The 23,078-nt window shown below is 34.3% G+C and overlaps 1 protein-coding gene across 3 annotated transcripts in view; it reads right to left on the bottom strand.

Annotated features, from left to right (window-relative positions):
* The window catches only part of TSC22D2 (TSC22 domain family member 2), a 49,210-nt gene that overhangs the window by 12,186 nt on the left and 13,946 nt on the right, over positions 1–23,078 (bottom strand). Inside the window, exon 2 of one of the 3 annotated variants that reach the window (XM_058550973.1) lies at positions 22,873–22,944. The exons of 1 other annotated variant lie outside the window; for it this stretch is intronic. In XM_058550973.1, the coding sequence (XP_058406956.1) occupies positions 22,873–22,944 (72 nt within the window). Of the gene's footprint in view, positions 1–10,692; positions 10,801–22,872; positions 22,945–23,078 lie in introns of those variants that run through there. One more of the 3 variants, XM_058550993.1, reaches the window with a different exon arrangement.

Below are 23,078 nucleotides of genomic sequence, written 5' to 3' on the forward strand. Positions count from 1 at the left end.
TCCTTCCCCTGAGTCAGACTGAAAAAAGAAAGGGTGTGAGAAAGGGGTGGGAGGGTGGTGGCATTTTCTCCAATGTTGGAGTGCTTACATTTAGAGCAGGCACTCTTGAAAGAGATTTCATTGTACTGTTTACACAGCAGCAATACGTAATTGGATGACAGCATAATTCATTACTGGGGAGTGAAGGATACAAGGGGCTTAAGCCCGAATTAAAAATCTGACACTATAGACCTGGATACTTTAATTTACTTCCTGACACTGCAAAAACAGTATTTAACTGACAATTACCTAGACTGAGATGTACACTAGCACCTAAAAGTAAAAAAAGAGAGAGGGACTAAAAAGGATTTCAAATTTTGGCAATTGATGTCTAGCTCAGAATACCTGACAAGGATGTAGTTCCATATATTCTTTCTAGATATTCTAAAGCCATTCCTTTAGTCTGCTGGGATAGAAGCTGATGGTTAACCAATTTCTAAAAACATGAGAATTTAATGATTAAAGTATATCTTAATCTAGTAAAAGATTGATGTTTTTCAATACTGATTTTAAGGACTATCTTTCCTAAAAAGTACAAAATTGAAATTAGAAAAGGAGAAATTCAGGGCCAGCCCCGTGGCATAGTGGTTAGGCTCGGTGCACTCCGCTTTGGCAGTCTGGGTTTGGGGGTTTTGGATCCTGGGGGTGGACCTACACCACTAGTCTGTCAGTAGCAGAGGCTCACATACAAAGTGAGGAAGATTAGCAATGAATGTTAGTTCAGGCAAATCTTCCCCAGCAAAAAAAAAAGAGAAAAAAAGAAAAGGAGAAATTCAATAAAAATTCTTAATAGGAATGGAGACATTAAAAACATATAAGAGTTTGTGTTAGGAAAAGTATAAAGATTAAGAAAAAGCCTTCCAGGGAAAAAGACTATGTTTAACAGCCATTTTGTAGTAAAGGTCAATTCTCCTTTAAAAGGTTAACAATAGCATTCCTTCCCTTTGATTATGAGGAAATAATAGCATTTTCACCACCTAAGGAAATTTTCATACTGTAAGCATACGAAAATGAACAAAACTGGAGAAAGAACATGATAGAAAAGAATGTCAAAGGAAATAAAAACAAAAACATAAAACTCTAACATTTGTGTTTCACTTCAGAGACCAATAAGCACTGAATAAATTTTCACCCAGCAGTGGGCCTATTATAAAAACAACCTTTTAATATAGCTAAATTCATCTAACATTTCTAAAATTAATTCAGAATTCTTCAGCAATGACATAAAAATGGGCCAAAGGAAAAAAAAAAATCAGAAACTAGCTTACTAATTTATTTCTAATGCTAACCTTTACATTCTTCCCCCCATTCCAAATGCCTGCTCAACTTTTAAGCTAGATATATCCTCAACTCCTTGAGACCATCCATGATTCACTCACTCTCTTTGCTCATACTGTTTCTCACTCTAAATACTTCAGTAGAAATGCTACCATTCTTTTACAGCTTTCATCTCAAATATTTTCTCTTCTGTAAAGGCTTCTCTAACCCTTCCAGAAGTAGTATAGTAAGTCATGCCCCACACTACCCTTATGGCACTTAGGCTATATTTTAACAACTGCATCTATCTCCTACCAGATAAAGCTCTATGTGTTATACAGAATCTACCACACAGCTGGCAGCCACCTACTAAAGAATTCATATGCTGTAGAAGCCTGGATTCACAAATTGTACACTTGGAATTCGAGTCCTAATTACATCACTTGCTACTTTGACTCTGGGGCCTCTTTCTCTAGCCATAACATGAAGTGGCTGTACTGGATCACCCCCAAAGCCACTTTCCACATTTAATGGCAAAATTGACTTTTTCCAAGCAGTCCTTGGTATCTAACGGACACGGATAATGCTATCATTTTCACTAAACTCACAACAAATAGTTGGGGAAATATTCCTTAATCTCATTTCTCATTTTTAGTCTGAAACTAAACTTGCCATATGTTCTTGCTGCCAAATAACTAATTCATACATCTAGGTAATCCAAATTCCTTTGGAGGCAACAGATCATAAATCCTAAACAAACTTTGCCTCTTATTTCCTATGTAGCCAAATCTCAGTAACATTTATCTTTCTAGGTGATACTCTGTAAAAAATGCTAAATTCCAATCTGTCTCCTCTGCACAGTGCCGGACACTTACTGAACATTGGTTGGAAGAATACAAAGTTTGACAGTGTCCACCAGCGGAAAGATCACTAGATGTGGAATTAGCAAGTACACACTGCAGGCTGGCCTCACCTCAGATGTGCTGTGTCCCGAGGCAAGTTACTCTCATTGGGCTTTTTTTCCTTCATCATTTAGTTTCAAAGACTTTTACGGAACTTAGTGTAACCACTCAAATGTGGGTTTGTGTATACGTGTGGGTGTGGGTGTGTGTGTGTGTGTGTAGGGGAGTCGGTGAGAAGGAAACCTGGTAATATACAAGATGGGTCTTGGAAAAAAGAGCTACCAAAGCAAGCAAGGAGGATAGCAGGACACTGCAAAATGCTTAGTTCACAGGCCTTAAGCAAAGTAAAATGAAATAGTCTCTACAATTGAAGCACAGAGAATCTGTGAGAGACTAGAGGGATGATAAAGGAAAGGGACTCACCTAAGACGAAGAAAATGCCAAGGATGACTGGAGTGCTTAGCTTGGAGCAAGTAGGAGTAGGGAGATGGTAATGTGTCACAGGAAGGTTAGATTTTTTGAGAGGTGGGGAGTGAGTGACAGAGGAACCTGGGAATAAAGTGAAGAAAATGAGAAATTTAAGTTTCACTTGGGACTGTTAAATTTTGAGACATCTGGGATATAATCCTGGTGGAGAAATTTAGAAAGAAGGTTGCTGGAAATAGGTGTGTACAACTCTATAGAGTAATCTCCGGCCTAGAAGTCTAGATTTGAGAGTTGTCAGAATGTGGTAAGTAGCTCCAATTCTTGAGAGATGAGCGTGCTTAAACAGTGAGAAGACAAATGGGCCAAAACATTGGAGAACACCAATGTGTGAAGAGTTATGGAAGATAGGCTTGAGAAGAAACTACCCTTCTTGGGAAAGCTAATTATTTCTATTGAATGGCCTCACATTTGTCTCTTCTTGAGGCCTTCTTGAGGTGCAGAGATATTATTTAAAATAAAATACCTTTATAGAAAAAGCATAATTCTATGGACAACATATTGGACAAATAAAATTATACTAGGCTAGCCACTAGGATTACCTGAGCAAAACTCAGCTTCTGTTCCTAGGTTATTAACTAATCTTTCTTTCCTACTTTATGTCCCTTCCTAATCTGTCTCCAAAGGACAGGGATAATAATAAATAAAAATGGAGGTTATCAAGGAACTGTTTCAAAATGGGGATAAACCCAGAAAATAAAACTAAGAGTATCATGAGGTTTTTAAAGAGACAGTGCTTCATTCTGATTTAGACTAAATGGGCAGTACTAAGCATGGTCATCACTCCTTAATAAAATAAAGAGAATATTGTATCAGGGAAAAAATATGGCCTATTTTAATTTTAATCAATGAATGTCTTGCATTTGGGAGGTTTTAAAAATTCAGATTGGCTTAGGTTTGAGCAAAAAATTAAACTGCTCATCTTCAACAAATATAAAGAAAGTACTGTGAATATAAATGCCCTGAAGAGTTAAAGTTGTCTAGGTTATCAGTTTACTACCACTTGGCTTAACTTTTTTTTCACTCTCTACTTCATTCTGGGGGTAAGACAGCTTACCCTCTTAGAAGCTACCTAAATAAAAGGCTGAATTCTCAAAGAATAATAAAGTGGCTTAAGAGCTCAGGCTTTAGAATTAGATAAGCTGGTTTTAAATCCCAACTCTACTAGTCACTAGAGGAGTGATCCTAGCAAGTTAATATACTGAAACCAGTTTCCTCATCTGTAAAATGGGTCATGATTGTACCTATCTTAAAGATTGCTGTGAGGATTATACAAGACTTGTAATAATAGTAAACATTTAAAAAAATCAGTTTCTTCTACTGTTTGGATCAATTTGGACTTTGACACTGTATAAGGTCTACTATCCCAGTGTATCTTTACAACTGAAACAGTGAGGTATGAATAAAAATCAATTATGATTAGTATTAAGAAACAGCCTTTGTATTTATGTCTCACCCAAAGAATGAAATAATCCTAGTTATGCCTTAACATTTACTTGATTTCTTTGTACTCAGTCAAATGTTAAAGATTTAATGCAGTCACAAAATATACGCTAATAAAAATTGTGTGACTTGAGATTTAAACTTACATCCAGCATCCTGTGGATTGAACATTAATAACTGATCCTCTATAGAATCTCAATGTTTCATCGTTTAGAATAAAAATAATCTTAACTTACTGTGGGAAATTTTTCCAAAGCCCATTGACATATAACTGAATTTAATTCAACATAAAAATTTCCAAAAAAGTGCTTAACTAAAAATGGTCCCATGTCTTCCTTTAATTTTATATGAAATTGCAACAATAAATATCACTAAAAACAAATAAAAAGAGTAGGATAAAGTGTTACTTTGCTTCTAAACCACATATTACTCTAGTTGAGAATCACTGCTTTAGAATTATCTAATTCAAAAAGGGATTCTGGTGGAGGACAATACAGAAAAGTACAGAGGACAATACAGAAAAGTACAGAGCAGCACTACTATAAAATCTAAACAGTTATAAAGTTTTTTTGCTCAAGCAAAACTGTACTCAAATAAGTACATTTTCAGTGACAAAAAGTTTTTAACCGAGAACTGTTTTTCATTTAAATCTAGATCCATGTCCTTGAATTCTTCTAGGCAGTAGCAATTCTATAATATAGATACGGTAAATGACAGAACTTCACAATAGTTTGTACACATCAATTTGTGTAAAATCTTTTAATGTCGAATTTAGACTTACATCATGACCTGAAATTTGTTACATCAATTTAGATTCTAGAGATAAGAGTATCCTCTGAAAGGGGATGCTTCACCAACAATTCTCTTTGCTCTCTTCCTTTCTTGTCAACAGGCCCCAGGACGCCTCTAATTCTTCCTCAAACAATTTTGCTTTGTCTTTGAATGTTCTTCTCCCTTGAATTAAACCTTAAAGGTAGGAACTGTGTTCATCTCAAAGGTCTTATTACAACACTCTGCATACAACTGATATTAAACATTTAATTGGAGAAAAAGGTGGAATAAAACTTATAGTATTTAATATATTACTAATTATATTTTGTAAGTTCAGGATGAACTTATGTTGGGCTTATCATGCCAGGAAAAAGAACTAAGAAATTAACCAGCTATTTAAACTATTAGAAACTAATTAGAAGGGTGTCACTGGAACACAGTAAAAATGGGCAGACCTCCTCAGAAGCTGTTTTCTCTCTGACAAAGATAGCTTTAATAAAAAGTCAATCAACCTTTCTGTGATGTTCCTTGTGTCTGGTTGTTACTGGGGAGGAAGAAGTTTAGCAGTTTCTATATAATATAGGCAACTGAAGTTAAGTAGAAAAACTGTTTAAGTCTGAGGAATAGAAAAGCTAGAGCTCCACAGATTTTCAAGTTACTTCTGACAAAATTAGGACAGTGAAACTTAGCAGTTCCTGATCACGGTGATGACAAAGTCATAGAAGACTTGTGGAAAATAAACTGGACTTTAAAAACTCTTAATGATCTTTTGGATAAAAACCTTGACAAAGATCTTTTTACATTAGAATCATGGATTTAGGGAGAAATCATTTTGTAACCTAGTCAAAGGCTTAATTGTATAAACATCCATCTGTGGGTTCTCTCAATTGCGCAAAATCATTCTCTATAGACAACAAGAATTGAATCTATAGGGAAGAAGTGAAAGAAACCAAAAGCTACCCTGAAGTTAGAGGAGGCCAAAGTCTTGCTGGTTTGGTCAGGTTAGATGAAGACAATTCAAACTGCCATGCCTTTAAGCATGCCCCATGAATAAGGGGAAGTTCTAAGCAAACTAGATCCAGGAGTCTGAAGAAATTCAGACGTACTTCACTCTTTTTACATTGGTAGATCAAAGCACATATAAACGAGACCTGTGAAATCCTTGCATCATCACTAGAATCAATAATTATGAAGTAGGAAAACATCCTTGTGATCTCTAAGATGCTAAGCAATGTCTCCTTATCCATTTTTGAAAAAGAACTTTAGAACTACGTTTGTACTAACACCGATGGCTTATAGCCATGAACTGGGACCTATATTCTTGATTATGGCAGCTATGAAAACACAGAACTAATTAGAGAATGTTCTCAGTTCAATGTTTCCACAAAATCTGTAGTGCAGCTTATGTTTTTACATGAACCTAATCTCTTTACTAAATGCTTTATGTGATGGCAATCACCTGATTTTTCTGCTTCACATTTTAGATTCTCTATTTTACAGGAAGGGTTTACAAAAGGTTTAAACATGAAATGGAAAAAGAAAGAACAGGATGCCAAGATAAACATCACTGGAGGTGTTCAAAGGCTAGAAGACAATTTGGAAGGTATGTTGTAGACATGATTCAAGCATGAGACAGGGGTTGGAATAAATGACCACTAAATTCCCTTCCAATTCAGATGTGTTAATTCTAAACTCAGAAGATAAACTCAGAGGTGGTGTGGTGAATAAAAGGGCTTTGGCTCTGGAGTCATACCCAGGTCTGAATCCCAACTTCATCACTTTTATGATATGACTTCACACAATTTATTTAGCCTCTCTAAAGGATAATAATAGGACCAGCATACAGGATTCAGTGAGATAATGTATTAGTGTCTGGCACATGGTAAACACTTAATATGTTAACTGTATAATTTGTATGAGCAAGATATAGTGGCCAAAATCTAAATATCATGAAATACACAAGGAATACTGACTTAGAAGTTGGGTGACCCGGTTTCCACATCTGACTTTTGCCTCTAACTGTATACAGTAATTTTTAACATTCTTTCCATATACCAAATTTTGTGATGCCACATTCCAGAGGGATTTTAATGTACTTAAACATTTATCAGATGCTGATTATGGGGATACAAAAACAAATAAACATAATCCCAAAATTTATGAGTTCACAGGTTAGTGCAGGAGATAGATAGGTTAGAGCTGTGATACATGCTAAGACAGGGCAAGATTTTAGAAGGTGTTTTGGGGGCACATAGTCAAGATCTCGAGCCAGGAAAGAATGTGTAGTAGAAGTACCACAGCTGGGTGGAGAAGAAAAGGACACTCATACGAAAATGTTCCATGTAAAAAGAACAGTAGGTACAGTTAGCCATATTAGAAAATTCAAATAATGAAGAAGAGTTAGAAGGTTGTTGCATTTCCACATAAGAAAGGATTGTGCCCTGAATGAGGATGAGAGATGAATAGGCTGAAGAAATGCTCAGAAGGTAGACATGGCAGTACTTTGTGATGAACTGGCTATGAGAGATCAGGGAAGTGTGAATGTAAGGAGAGATGCCTAGGCAACAAGTTTGAGTGCCTAGAGCATATGGATGGCTTCCTACAGCATAGAGATGACACCCAAAGCCATCTGTATGCTCTTAGCCTAATTAAGATGAGAGAAGAGTCTGGACAGCATCTTGAGGATACCAATAATACTTAAAAGGACAAATACAAAGGAAAAGACTACCAAGGGAACTGAGAAGAAACAATCAGAAAGGTAGGAAGAAAACCTGGAAGGGCTGGTATCACAGATGTCAAAATATCAGTCTAAAATTCAAAACCTATGACATATTAGTATTAGCTTTGTAAAAATGGACAAATATTTGGAACACTAAAAACTATTTAAAAGCTACTTAACCATGATTGCAACTATTAATATCCATGCATATGTACTCAAAGTCTGGAAGGGAATATGCAAACACCGAGACAGGAATTGTGTTAAAAACTTGGATTAGGTGTGACTATTCTTATTCTATTTCTCAAACTTTCCATAACTTTAATTTTGAAAAGGCAAATATATTACTACTGAAGAAGCTGGGGTACAAATATATTATCTAAAAGAAGTCTTTTAAGACAGGATTCTCATATTCTGATGACCTATGAAGTTGTTTGTACATTTTTAACTGCGGTACTGAAGAAATTAAGTTTACACTTGATCTGCAGACTATTTTAATTTAACTGAAGAGTAAACAAATTCTTATGGTTTTACTTGTTTTTGTTTTAAGCAGTACTATTATTGTGGATTTAACTTTAAGCCATATTTAGACACGGGAACTTCATTATAAACACTTCAAAAAAAGGAAAAGGTTATAATTAATAACCTTGGAGCTCATCTGAGAATAAAATTTAACCAACCAAAAGGATTTTCACAAAGTAGGTGCTCAATACAGAAATCCATGTATCCAAAAAATAAATTTTGCTACATAAGTGTTTTAAAAGTAGACATAAAGGAGGTTTCTTAATAGAATTATTGATAACTAAGGGCAAATGGGAAACTCTGACGTAACCCTTAGTAGGTGGTTTTACATGTGATTCATCCCCCTCCCCAAGAAACATTTCCAGTTCAAAGTAGTTTTTTAAACTGCTTCCCAGTGTTTGCTATTTATAAATCCTAAATATTAAAGGGTAAGTTACTCAATGGTTATACTTAGTATAGTACTATTCTACTAAGTACTAAAACTTTTCTAATACATACATACATGACATATTTGCTTATAATCATAAGCATTAAATTTAGACAGAGGTTATTTTCTAATGTAATAAATACTTAATTTTAGATAGTAAGCAACTTACCAAATTCATTTTTTGGCAAATGCTTTAAAAGATGGTTTTATAATGGAGGATGACCCATTGCTACCTAAGTTCAAAGGAAAGCAAACGTACATATTCACATCTTCATACAATATAAAATTCTCCCTTATCTTATCCTTCAAGTTTTCCAGGGTTACTCTGCATACCAGCATACCAACTGAGAGCTCAGGTTCCAGTTAGAAAGCTAGATTTGAATCCTAGCTCCACCATTTAATGGCTACGTGATCTGAGCAAGTTACTCAATCTCTCTAAGCTTTCAGTTTTGTTCTCTGTAAACTGAGGATATTGATAGTATCTATATGATATGGCTGTTGTGAAAATTAAATGAGATAACATGCCAAAAATACTTAGGACAGCCCCTGACACACATTAACCACTCAGTAGCAAAAAAACAACTACTTTGTGAAGAAATCCAATCAACCCTTGAGCATAGAGATTGACAGTATGAAATCCCTAAGCTAAAAGCAGCTAGGCTCTGATTTGTTCCATTAGTCTAATGGTCACTTATAATAAACCAGCCTTGAATATATATCAGTAAGAGTTACAGATTTAGAGTACTCATTAAAAATTTCTTTAAGTCACATATTTGGGTGTCTAACAAGGCTTGTCCCTTAGACACAAACATTCACTGGCAATGTTAACTGTTTTTGAAAATCTGACGAATGCTCTGAATCTTTCACTAAAAACTGAACATAGATGAAGTTCTATCCAAAATTCTTCAGGTTCACGATCCCCTGAAGCCCATCCACTGACTACTAAATATGGATGTCCTACACTAAAGAAATTAGAAATTATTTTCCCAATTACCAAAGTTTTGTAGATTTATTGTAGAAAATGAAAAAAAATCCAAAAACTATATAGAATAAGGGACGCCATATCGGAATACCATATCAGAAACACTTTAGAATATTATTCAAAAGATAGAATGCTTGTGAGTATGTGTGTGCATGCATGTAAGGGAGAGAATAACATATCTCTGGTTAAGATAAAGTCAGAAATAGATATGGTAGCCTGTTTAGATGATAACTTCAAATAATCTTTCATAGACTTGCAGGATATGTGCACCATACTTTAATTAAAATATTAATTTTCTACAACTGTATGACCTTGGAAATATTACTTAACCCAGGTTCTTTTTCTTCATCTGCAAAATATGATAATCTTCAGACTGAAGATTGAGATCTCATCCTAATCTAAACTGTATTATTCTAAGAGTCCTACAAAATACAGCTGTGTAAAACAAAGGAAAATAAGAAGGTAAACAAAACAAGTTAAAAAATTTTGTTTTCTAAACAGAATACATTCTGAAAGGAAATGTTTTAATTTTCAGGGCATAAAAAAAGGTATATTGACTTCTAACATAACCTTGTCATTTGATATTGGCATCTTAGAACACGTGTTCTCAACGTAGGAATTGAGAAATTTTTCTTGATTTTTAGAGACATCTAGAAGAAAAATGCCTTTTATTAAGAAAAATAAGATCCCCAAAGCAATAAAATTTAAACTATATTTTATGAAGAAAATGGAAGTAAAGTTTTTAAAAAATAAAAGATTAATATATTATTTCTCAAATATCTCCCGGGATAATAGCTAGAAGGTATTTGGGGCTCTTTTATATTGTAAGCATCTATAACAGATGCAACAGCAATATTTAAATAATCTCACTTTATTTTTTAAACTGATTACTTTATTAAACACCACTGCAAAGATATGGCCTTCAGCTTCATAAGACTTTGAAAGGATTCCATAATCCAAGTATTTAAAAATTCCAAGTTTTAACTTACATTTAATACTATACTCTTAGTTATACAATATGCTCATTTTGTTCATAAATATTCATCTCAATACAATAACATCAGGTATAATACATAAAATCTAATCCATTAAGTCTTACCAATTTATGACCTGATGAGACACTCTTGTGGACAACATTCAGTCCTTAGAAGCTAGATTAACCCTCCAACCATGTGAGGGCATCACAACTTTTAAACTTTCGGCTTTCGATCATTATTATGTCACATTCCTCCTCCGATGCTGAATTCTAAAAAAAATTCTAGCAAAGAGTTTAAGTAAATAAGTGTTTTAATCAAATAGCCTTTAAAAATCTTTTATAGCAAAATTTTATGTTTTACCATGATTACACAACTGATATTTTGTACTTAAGTATTTTTTTAATGTAAAATAATTTCATATTTGATCTGGATACTTCAAACTTTAAATTTCAACATGGACTTTCAGGCCATCATGTACACTTGTTAGTAAAGAGTCAAGTAGAAATGAAACCAATTAAAGGTTTAAGATCATGATCCAGAAATTATGCTTTAACACCATAACTTGTTATAAACAGCTTTGTAGTCCTGTAGAATGGCACTTGAGTTCTATGGTTTGGCCCATATCTATATATGAGTTTCTAAACTTATAGCACAGGTGGCTGGATCAGTAATAATCTATACCGATCATTTAAATGCTCAAGAAAGCACTCAGTCTTTATACCTAAATCCTAGCCAGTCTCTACCACCCCAATTTTAAAATTAGACAACATGATGGAAAGAATAAAAATTTTTTGTTTTATATAACAGACATAACAATGTATCCCTATTAAGAAGTGGTCCTACTGGTTCTCTGTGTATGGGCACAGCAGAAAACGGGGGGTAGGAAGATTTAATAACGGTGAAAATTACTTCATTAAGAATATAATCCTAAATTTATTACATTTTAACAAGAAAGCTTTCACTTGGGCATCTATTTTAATCACTGAAGGGTAATAACATTTTCTGTCTGATAAGAATGCTCATTTGTATTTTTAGTTGCCAGTAATCCACAGAAAAGGCAACCCACATATTTATGGACATATTTTTGCCTAAATTAACCCCCTAAATAAAATGACATAATAGGGCAAGAGATAGGGAAAGAAGGCCATTACTGAGGAAGATCAATATGTGCAAAGCTACAGAAAACTCAAAGACAGCCTTTTAAAGGAAACTCTGCAGCCATCTCTAGAGATATTTGACCCAAATGTAGGAGCTGGAGTTATGCTGTCACAGATTTTAACTTTTAATGGAATTTTTCTATTACACACGGTCACTTAAAAGTCTCCCACACAATCTGAAGAGCTATTAGGATTTTTCCAATTTACAAATATAATCTTTCCAAACATAATCTCACAACACATTTGACTTCAATAAAATCATACAACTTCAATGTCTTTTGTCAAAGCACAGCTTTATAATGTAATCACCTGGTGAAGGCAAAAATCCATATTCATGAGGATAAATAATAAAGTTGTGGTCATTTCATCAACATATTACCAAAATGTTTTTAGAAAGTTTTTATGCAACTCTTGTCTCCTATCAACGAAAATACTACCATAATTTTTAAAAATGTTATTTTGATGTTTTACTCTTTTGAGGGACAAGTCCCATGAGAAAATACAATACCCAGTCATATTTAGCAAAGTAAATGCTTCCTGAAATATATGTATCTGTAATGCTGGTAATTTGCTTGTGGGTTAAGGCTTTGATGAACTGGTCATTTAAAAGGCAGACTACCTGACCCTTCGTTAAAGGGCCTGCCAACGACAAGCACTGTTACGATAAATGCCCGGAAAGCCTTTGGAAGATAGAATTAAACCAGCCATATAAAGCAAATTTAGTTATTTGACTATGAAGTTTGTAGAAAAAAAATTTTAAGGGTGCATGCATATACAAATGTACGGTAAATTTAGGACTTAAGAGCTGTAGACATTAAAAAAAATACAAAACTTCTATATCAAATTTTTCCTGAACATGCATTTTCAAAATTAGTTGCTACCAAGTATAGGGGTCACATTTGAAGAGTTTCAATCACTAAATTCCAACATATAGGAAATCCTTATTAAAAATCTGAAATAAAATTGGGTAACTGAATTGCTTGTGGATGAACAAAGATTAATTAGATATCCTTTAAAATGTAATTTAAAATTAGAATTCTTCTAAAAATGAATATTTACTTAGAAAGCTGTTTAATATATTAATCATAATCTTGAATCTCTGGCAAGATTGCTATCAAAAACAAATCCTGAACAGCATCTTATAGTTAATATTTCATTTTTTCAATTTGTGAGGAGAAAAAAATCCCACTTAACTGAGAATGTGGTATTAAAAGTTCTCATAGTATATAGTAAAGCAAGAACTAGGCTTGTTTATCATTATTTAGCTAATTTTATGGCAAATTTATCTTAGGAGAACAAAACAGAGAACACAGGGGCAAAAAGGTGGATGATTTCCAATTTCCAAATCATTATTTGAAAACATATGTGAAATCAAACAAATCTAAAAGAGTTCCTACAGGAACTTCCTATTTTAATGAATGTGCTTAGCTTCATTTGATACAAAATTTCACTTTCAAGTGTAAACCACATTTCTTTAAAAAGTTCACTATACCACATTTTAAGAAATCCTAGACAAATCAATGCCTAATGCTTATTTTTTAATGGAGAAAAGGGGAAAATGGGGCAACCCTCTATGTCCCTAATAAATTGCATAGTCTTTCCATAGATTATGTATTAGGGAAATGAGGCTAGAAATATCAAAGATAACCTTTGGAAAAAAATTAGTCCAAATGTACCTAAGAGAATAAGAACACAGGAAAGACCATGTGTCCCAAGAAATTCACGTATTAAAAGACACACAAAATTACAGGAAACCTCATATATCTGTGGTTGAGCCAAAATATGATTTAAGACAACGATTAGCTACGTTAAAAACTAAATTAAAAAAAAAGGTGTTTAGCATGTTTACATTATATCAAATGTACCTACTGGTGAAAGATATGCAGAATATATGGCTTAAAGAATTTTATTAATACAGCTTTGAAGAACAGCTCTAACAAAATAGGTTATTGATATTTTTAATAGATCATGTTTATTCAAAAATGATTTATACTCCTCATTCTTGCAAAAGCAGCAGAAATAGCTTATAGAGGATACAAAAAAAGAAATTAAAATTGGGGATGGGGAGAAAATAAAAATGGAAAAACAAAGTAAGTGGAAGCCGGTTGGTTATGTATTACTCAAATATACACAACAAGGACCTGAGGCTTTTCCAACACAACGCTGCACACTTGACTCTGAGCTTCTATTAAATAACAGCTTTCATAAAAGGAATATAACTGTTCTTAAAATTTAAGATACCATCACATATTATGTTTTTAAGAGTTAATATCTCATTTCTTGAAACAAAGTATGTTATGACCATCCCAGACATACAATTAGCAACATTTTCTGGACTAAGTTAGCCATATCTAAAATAGAAACAGCTGTTGCAAATAAACATTTTCTGAAGACCAATGGTTAACAGTCACCGTGAACAGAAGGAGTGGGAATCAGTCAAACACTACAAATCTTCTTCCCTTCTAATAGTGTGTAGGCTGAGACAGAGAATACCTTCTTCATCATGGTATTACCACCAGGTAGCTATGTAGAAAGATATGTTTTTGGCCTCCAGGACACAGGTTACATACATTACTATTTCTGGGACAAATATCACAATTAAAAACTGAAAAAAATACAATGAGCACCTTCTAAACCTTTTAGTATTCATAACCAAGAGTCTTCAAACTTTGAATATGATCAGGAAACAAAATGGCATAAAAATGCTATTTCTTGAGGATATTTATCAATGGGTACACATTCTACATTATTACCACCTGTTTATATTTATTTCTGTCAAATATGAAAAATATTTTAGAAGTAGTCAACTGAAACCTAAACACAGAAGCTAATTTTTGGTAAGCTACTGCATTTAAGTGCTATATATCAACCACAAAAATCTAATATATTACCTGATTTGAGTGATTTAGAGTATTAGTATGCATATGTGCACACACACACAAATAAAGAACATCAGCTAGAATATAATCACTCATTTCTCTCATCTACCTACCTACCAACCCAAATCTTAATGAAAACAAAAAATTTAAAAAATTCCACTTAATATTTCTTTCTTCCCCCAAAGTTGCCAAGCTATCTCTTGCAGGTTTAAACACATTGAAGAAGTGTGAGTTTAAATTTTTAAATTGTTGAGGACTAGAATGGAAAACAAAAGAAAACAAAACAGATATACGTCTTTTCTAGTTCAACAATTTCAGCCTATATTTAAATTTCCTTCTCATCTGAACAAGTTCAGTAAGAGTTTTTTTTCCTTAAAAAGCTTTGCTACAGCGTTCTAGATTCTATAGATAAAAATAAATTGGGTTTAGCAAATTAGTTTACACACATATACACACACAAGTTTCTGTTCTATTCAACGCCTTGTTTTACTTAAAACCCATTTGGTGAAGAGTAAAAATAAAATAACAACAACAATAATAGAGACCTCACCAACTGCTTCTACCTTTTCCAAGTGTTTCTCAAATTTCACTCTGAAAATTATTACCATGACCTCCCAGAGTAGGCTGTGGTGACTTACGCTGAGAAAATTTAATAAGAGGAAGATGGTAAACACATGAACAGAAGCATATAATAATGGATGAGCACTTAATAATTCCTCATCACCAATTCTGAAGGTCCAGTCATGTGCTAAAAATAATGTCAGCATGTCTGGTGTCCCATTTCAGCCTAGCCATAGAAAGGCTAAGCGAGGAGAAGAAATGCTTGGGATTCACTGAAACACTACTTCAAACAATGAGATACAGAACTATGGTTAAAAATCTGGCAGCAGACAATCCACCCTAGACTACTATCAGAATAAAACTAGGAGAATACAACAGAATGTAAAGAATAGCAATTACATAATACATAAACCCAAGTGGTGAGTAAAAATGTCTTAAAATTGCACTACTTTTTCCAATTCAAGATAATTAAAATCCCAACACATACGTATAAAAATCACAGTACAGGGGCTGGCCCTGTGGCTTAGCGGTTAAGCGCTCGCGCTCCGCTACTGGCGGCCCAGGTTCGGATCCTGGGCGCGCACCAACGCACCGCTTCTCCGGCCATGCTGAAGCCGCGTCCCACATACAGCAACTAGAAGGATGTGCAACTATGACATATAACTATCTACTGGGGCTTTGGGGAAAAAACAGGAGGAGGATTGGCAATAGATGTTAGCTCAGAGCCGGTCTTCCTCAGCAAAAAGAGGAGGATTAGCATGGATGTTAGCTCAGGGCTGATCTTCCTCACAAAAAAAACACCAAACAACTGTTTAAAAAAAAAAAAATCACAGTACAGAACAAACCGGTACATGAATCTACCTCAATTTCTGTTCTAAGGGACACACTCACATTAACGTGCACATGTTCTCCTTCTCTTGCCATCACCCCCCAGAAACTTTGAGAAATAAAAGATCTCCTCTTATAAAATTCCCCCAATCCCAGTAGTTGTTTCAGCTAGATTTTTGGCAGTATTCCTAGGCCTCTCTCTCTTCCCCACCTCCTATATTATAGACTAGCTAAGCAGATGCATTTTCCCCTAGTATTTTATCCAGAACATTAGCGCTTTTTTTTGGTGAATATTTAAACTTCAAACAATCCTATAGGAGACTAACACAAGCGAAGAACTTATTTATTTATATAAGACAGGAGGAAAAAAGACAGTTGTTTGATAATTAAATGTAATCTGTGATCTTGGCTTGTGTATTGGCTTTTGGATCAGGTGAAAAATGGTCAGGAAGGACATTATTGGGACAACTGGCAAAATGTGAATATAACCCGTAGATCAAACCTGAATTTTGTAATTATACTGTTGTTACATAATAGAATCTTCTTTTAAGGAAACATATGCTAAAGTACTTTCAGGTTAAATGGACATGATATCTGCAACTTACTCTTCTTAAATGGATGATAAAGCAAGTATGACAAAATGTTAACAAATGTTGAATCTTGGTAAGATTATTGGAACTCTTTGTACTATTCTTGTAATCTTTCTGTAAATTTGAAATTTTTTCAAAATAAAGATTCAAACATTTTCCCTTCTTTTTGGTTAGGAAATAATATTCTCAGAATCTTCCAGTCTCTAAGACCACTTATCCTTTCTTCAGAGTTTCTCCTGTTCTCTAAATGTAGGTGGTGTTGCCCAAGGTCCTGGCTTGACCCTTTTACCCTATTCTGCTCCTTGGCAACCCCAGCCTCTCCTAAAGCTTGAACTCTAAAAAAAAATTAAATAATAATAAATAAAAGATTCTTCAATCTCTTCTAGTCTTAACTTCTCTACCAAGGTACAGGTCTGCAGCTCCAGCCTTACTGAGTATTTCCACCTTGACATTCCATCAGCTCTTCAAACTCATCCAAAAGTAGTTAAAAACAAAAATCTCATCACCATGTTCTCCTTCCCAATCCAGTCTTTCACTAATACTTCCTACTGTTACCACCGGAATTCCCTCAGTCGATTAGGTTTGACACTTTAGAGTCAAATTTGACTGCTTCCCTATCATATCCAATCAGTTACAAAGTTGGGTAATTCCTACCCTCTGTCAACCATTCTTTCCTCATCTTTCTAGTATCTCTGGTCTCTATCCACTCCATCTCTTCTCTATTGTCTTCCAATGTTTTATGCACCAATCAAATTTAACCATTCTTATCACATACGCTCTGTACTTTCACAGTGGCTCACAGTATTTCCTCTAACTGGAATGCTTCCCTTCCCTCAGTTCTTTAACTCGGCATGATCAAAATCCACCCACCTTTCAGGTTCTAATCAAAAAGCCACCTCCTAATGAAGCTTTGACCAATCTCTCCAGCTGCACTTGAGAGGCATAAAATGCTTTATTTTTAAATGACAGTTATCACTTTCAATCATGTAATGATATTTTTACCTATCTTTTTCCATATTAAGATCCAGCTCACTGGTTTTCCTATTTTTGACCACGACTTAATTGCCTCTGACATGGGATTCTTTCCTAACAGTGAAGTTTGCTAGTCTTCCCTTCCTTAAGCAAATATATAGCTCTTTGAGGTTTTCTGATAATCATGGCCAATAACGACAAAACAGAAGTAAAGGAGCTCAATTCCACTGCTTTTCTTACCTTTTTTCGTTTCCATTGAAAAGTGTGTGTCTGTGTATGTTGGGGGGTGGGGGGGATAAAACTCCACAGAGCAGGCATTTTAAAAGTAATTAGCTCTAAACCTGACTCAAAGTCAACATTCCTGATTAATAGCCAGGAAGACAGCTTTATTGTTTGTAGTGATAGCAAAAGACTATTTTCAGGAGGCCCTTCTACTTTTAGAAAGTAAGCTCAAGTCTGCCTTTGAAGCACCTACCTTGCTGTTCAAGTGGGGTATAAAGAAAGTAGATTTTCTAGTTAGCTTTGTATTTAGAGTATCTATCCTACAGAAATGGAGTACAACAGGTCAGTCACAATCTTTTCCTATTTATTCTAGTTATATAAACATTGCCTAAAATTACATTAGCTTTTGTGGCAGGTTTGTCACTTGCTAACCAATACTATAAAATGCAGTCAACCAATACATCTAGGTATTTTTTACTCTACCTATTCAACCTAAGTTTCAACCTCCCTGAATTTATATACAAGTTCTTTCAGTTTCTCAATTTCTGCATATGCTTCAGACAATGTTAAATTTATAAATGCTGTCATCCAGTAATAGCTATGACTTCCTGCTTTAATGTCATCTGAACATTTTATAAGCATGTCTTTAGGTGTTCATCTAAATCTGAAATCCAGTCCTAAAAGGTGACAGGTCATTATGAACTTGTCTAATTTTCAGCATCTTTGATTATCCTCTAAGGATATCTACCAGATATCCTTAACTGGAATAGGTCAAAATGTAATTAGATAATAAATTATGTAAGTATTAGGCACAAATTATTAGGGAATATATTTAGAGTTGTTACCAAACAGTTTGGGTTTATATCTTCAAGGTACTTACAACTGACTATGGTAATTCTTTAAAATTATGGAGTTCAGATCTACAACTATGCAGAACCATACAGATGAATCTCAAACATAATATTGGGTGAAAGAGGACAGACACAAAAAACATAGTGTGTGATTCAACTTATTAGAAGTTTGGATAGGGGAGGGGAAGTGACAGGAAGGGGGCATGAAGAGGTCATAAAGGAGCTTACAATATTCTGTCTTGATCTGGGTGCTGGTTACACAAGTGTGTTCAATTTGAGCAGTACATTTATGAATGGTGTACTTTTATGATACAAATTATACTTCAATAAAAAGATTTTCAAAAAGTCCTATCACTGAGCATTCGAAAACTAGATTAGCTAAGTCCTGAAACCTGAGTTTTACCATTTGGGTTAACAAGTACTGGTGGGTGTTAATGATATAGCCAAGCTTCTTGGAGGACGAGTAAAACAAAACAAAGTGTCTCATACAAGCAGCTTAGTTCTGATTTACTCCTAACTTCAAAAACGAAATCTCATAGGGAACAATGATAGAAAATATTAGAAGCCTTTTCTAACACAAAATACTTGAGGTTATTTAAACAAGAACTTTCATCAAGTATCTAGTAAAAGACATACCATAAACCTACTTAGACATTCATTTTATGTTAATAACCCATGTGTACTACCTTCCCTATTCATTTCTCTTTAAATATTGGTGCTATCATAAGGAAGGACAAGCCGACTCAAGGGGATGGTGCCCTAAGCAACTGTTAACTCTCACCTGTTAACTACATTTTCTTCATTAAGGCATAAATACTACAAGTGTTTATCGAAAAGGTTAAATCCTTGCAAGCTACCTGATTCCTTCCTTTAGTCTACCTGAGCTAAAGTTTCTTCCCTCCAGTACTCCTTTACCTTACTTACTTGACATTTACAAGAGGGTAAAACTGCTATAAATTCTTAACTTGAGCTTTTGCAGATAAAGGACTGCCAACGAGAGAGCCTGCTCCCCAGTGATCATCAGGATAGGTTTCTAAACTAATTCTATTGATTTAACAAAGCAATGCCAATAATTAACTTTTGGAAAGCTATTCTTTAAAAAGAAAAATAAGAAGTCAAATTTTAAAGTTACTATTCTAAAATGCCAACGGGCTAGGATAGCATTAAAAATTGATTTCTTCAGGGGCCGGCCCGGTGGCGCAAGTGGTTAAGTGCGTGTGCTCCGCTGCGGCGGCCCGGGGTTTGCCGGTTCAGATCCCAGGCGCGCACCAATGCACCACTTGCCAAGCTATGCTGTGGCGGCGTCCCATATAAAGTAGAGGAAGATGGGCACAGATGTTAGCCCAGGGTCAGCCTTCCTCAGCAAAAAGAGGACTGGCAGATGTTAGCTCAGGGCCAATCTTCCTCACACAAACACACAAAAAAATTGATTTCTTCATAGTTAAGATAGTCTCCAGAAAGCTAATTATAGGAGCTATATCATTTCTTTTAATAAAGAGTCAACGTAAACAGTTTGGGCTTCCTAAGAAAGGACTGTATTATTTTTGAGCTATCAGTATCTATATTGTTCTTATATTTGGCAATGGTTTCACCTGATTGATTCCCTGAGGACACTGCAAAGGACAAATGGAGAAGACAGAAAACAATGATGGTACCTACAGGAAAAGGGAAAGGAAGGCTTGACAGTAGCTTCAACTTTAGTACAATAACTGAATTAAGCACTGGATACCAACAGAAAGAGAGAATATCTAAATATAGGCAGAGGTAGACTGGTGAAAAGCTTCTCAACTTGCTAATTCTAATTTAAATAGCGAAGAAAACACAGGGGCCATTAGGTAACTCTAAATCAATGTGAGAAAGCTATATTAGTTATTTATATTTTGAATAGAACATACCCTGCTAAAAGAATCCTGGAAAAAAAGATTCCAGTCTTTCAAGTAAGGCAAAACCAAGAGTCTTCAGTTACGTAGGGTAGGTTTAATGAAAATTGCCACAGTGCTTAAAAGCTGCCCCTACTGAAGATGATTTCCAAGATTTCATAAACAGGAGCCTGAAATATGGTATCGATCAACAGTGATAGGCAAATTTATATTTCAAAGTAAGTAGATGATGTAAGGAATTTATAGTCCTTTAAACTCCTGAATGGTTCTATTTAATAGAATCATCCCTGCAAAATACTTACTTGCCAAACTAGTAGTAAAATTTTTAAAAATCCTAAATCTATAATAGTAAAAAATGAACATGGCAATTTGGTGAGATCTAACACACACAAGCTCAGGAGAAGTTATAGTTAATATTTTTAAAGCTCAACACACACAAATCTTCAACCCCTGTCTGCAATGAAAAAGAATAAACAGTCCCACAATACTTGATTAGCTAACACACCTATAAAAAAAGTCTGTAGATATTGGCCAACTGAAGTTGTAGATAGTCAGAACTAATAAAGCTAGCCACTACTGCTCAACTGGAAATTTAATAAGCTAGTTGAAAAGTTAAAAGGAAGCCACTAGTCAGTTTCTACGGGGTTGGGCTTGTCACCTTGGTACCAACAGGCCAACTTACAGTGAAGAATGGCTGATACAGAATATAAGTTCTGATTATATTTTAGCCTTAACACACTATAGACAAGTATCCGTTAACTTCTTTGGCTCTGGACAACAGACTACAAGAAGAAGAGAAAATAATTGCAACCCATGAGAAACTACAGATACAGCAACTTGCCTCATTTCTGATACCTTAAATGTTTCTGGTATCTAAAAAAGAAAATAGATAAGGAGTATTTATAGCTGTAAGTACAAATGATGAGCAGGAAACTTCTATGGTTTTATAATGAAGTAGAGGAAACCTTTTAACTGTAGATCCAAATTATAAAAAATAAAGCTCAAACCTTTCTACATTGTTTTGATGAAAATAATAGATATTCATATTGATGTCATGGTAGCTCACAAAAGGTAGCTATTTGAAATAAATTACCACACATCCGAAAACTATCCTTATTACATTTCTAAATAGAGTGCTATTTTTCCTTTTTCTAAGGGAAAAGTATAAAGTACACCCCAAAGTACCCGCCCTGGCTACATACATCTGGTAGTCATTTGAATGATTAAACCTGCATGCTTGTTTCATGCCACAATTCACACTTATGTCATAATTTATATTGCTATAGCTGTACAATTTAGAAACTGAATTTGTAAACATGGTACTATAAATTTTAAAACTTCTTGTTCTACAAGTAGCTATTTTAAAATATTTTTAGTTGAGTAAGGAACACATCACTTAAAATACACTTTTTAGGAAATTTCTTTACAGTGACACACACAGCAAATCAAGCCTAAGAATTAAAAGACTGTTACCATTTCTAGGCAAAGGAGACCATGTCTTAACATGACATGTACATGCACTTAGCAATACTCTTTCTTAATGAAAGAGATGGAGTTGAGTTCATGAGCATTATCCAAGCTATGCCAGAGGACACAAGTGCGTTGCCAGGCAGAGTTAAAAGAATCTAACAAAGCTTTGCGTGAATTTTAAAAACACTGCTTGTGCTCAACTCCTATTTATTAGACACAGAATGATGGAGTGCTAATAAATATTCAGCAAAATAACTGACCAGAGCATATAGTATTTACAATCTCTATTAAGCAGAAAGATAAACCAAAGTATCTTTTACCATAAATGAACTCCGAGGCTTCGTTCTATATTTTAAAAAGTTAAAATAAAATTTCTACAACATTTCTGTGAGAAAACACACCACTTTAGGGGTTTACAAAACAGTAATGCAGATCTAATAAATTTTAGTAAACAAGCTTTATGTTAAAGTTTCTTGCCAAGAAGTAAACAATGGCTACTATTTTGATACCTTGGTCTTTTCCCTCCTCCAATTTTTTAATATGAAATAACATTTTGCTTTGAGTCATTAAGGCTTTTACAGAGAAATCTTATAAAATAGCACAAAATTAAAATAACTGTAGGTAGTTTATTTTATAGAATATGTTTTTGCATTAAAATACATAAGGGTAAAATGGATATTTCATATAATAAAATCCAGCAGAATATGTAAATCCTTCCAAAAAGTAAATATATTTAAAAGTGCAGTAAAAAGTATGTTTATATTTTATTTAAAATATAAATTGTCTTTTTGGTTTATTTTGCTGCTTTGTCCCATGCTAGATACTACATGATTCCCCCCCTCACTAAAATAACAAATAAAGATCAGTATAAAAACCAGTACAGTGCAAAGCGATTCATGCATACCCTTCTGCATGTATGCATTCCATATGTAAGTATTCATACCTATCCCAGAGGTTCTTTGATTCCTGAAACGTGTTCAAATGGAACGCTTGGTAGAAAGCAGTTGAAGGATTCCTGTGAGATCCAAGAATCAAATGGAAATGAGGTTGAGAAAGTACAGTAAAATCACTACTTTTCAAAAAAAAGCTGGAAGATTTTAGATTTCTAACACAGTGTAACTGCTTTAGTAAAGAGGAAAAAACCACATA

The sequence above is a fragment of the Diceros bicornis genome, chromosome 2 (genome assembly GCF_020826845.1).
Source record: "Diceros bicornis minor isolate mBicDic1 chromosome 2, mDicBic1.mat.cur, whole genome shotgun sequence".
Lineage (NCBI taxonomy): Eukaryota > Metazoa > Chordata > Mammalia > Perissodactyla > Rhinocerotidae > Diceros > Diceros bicornis.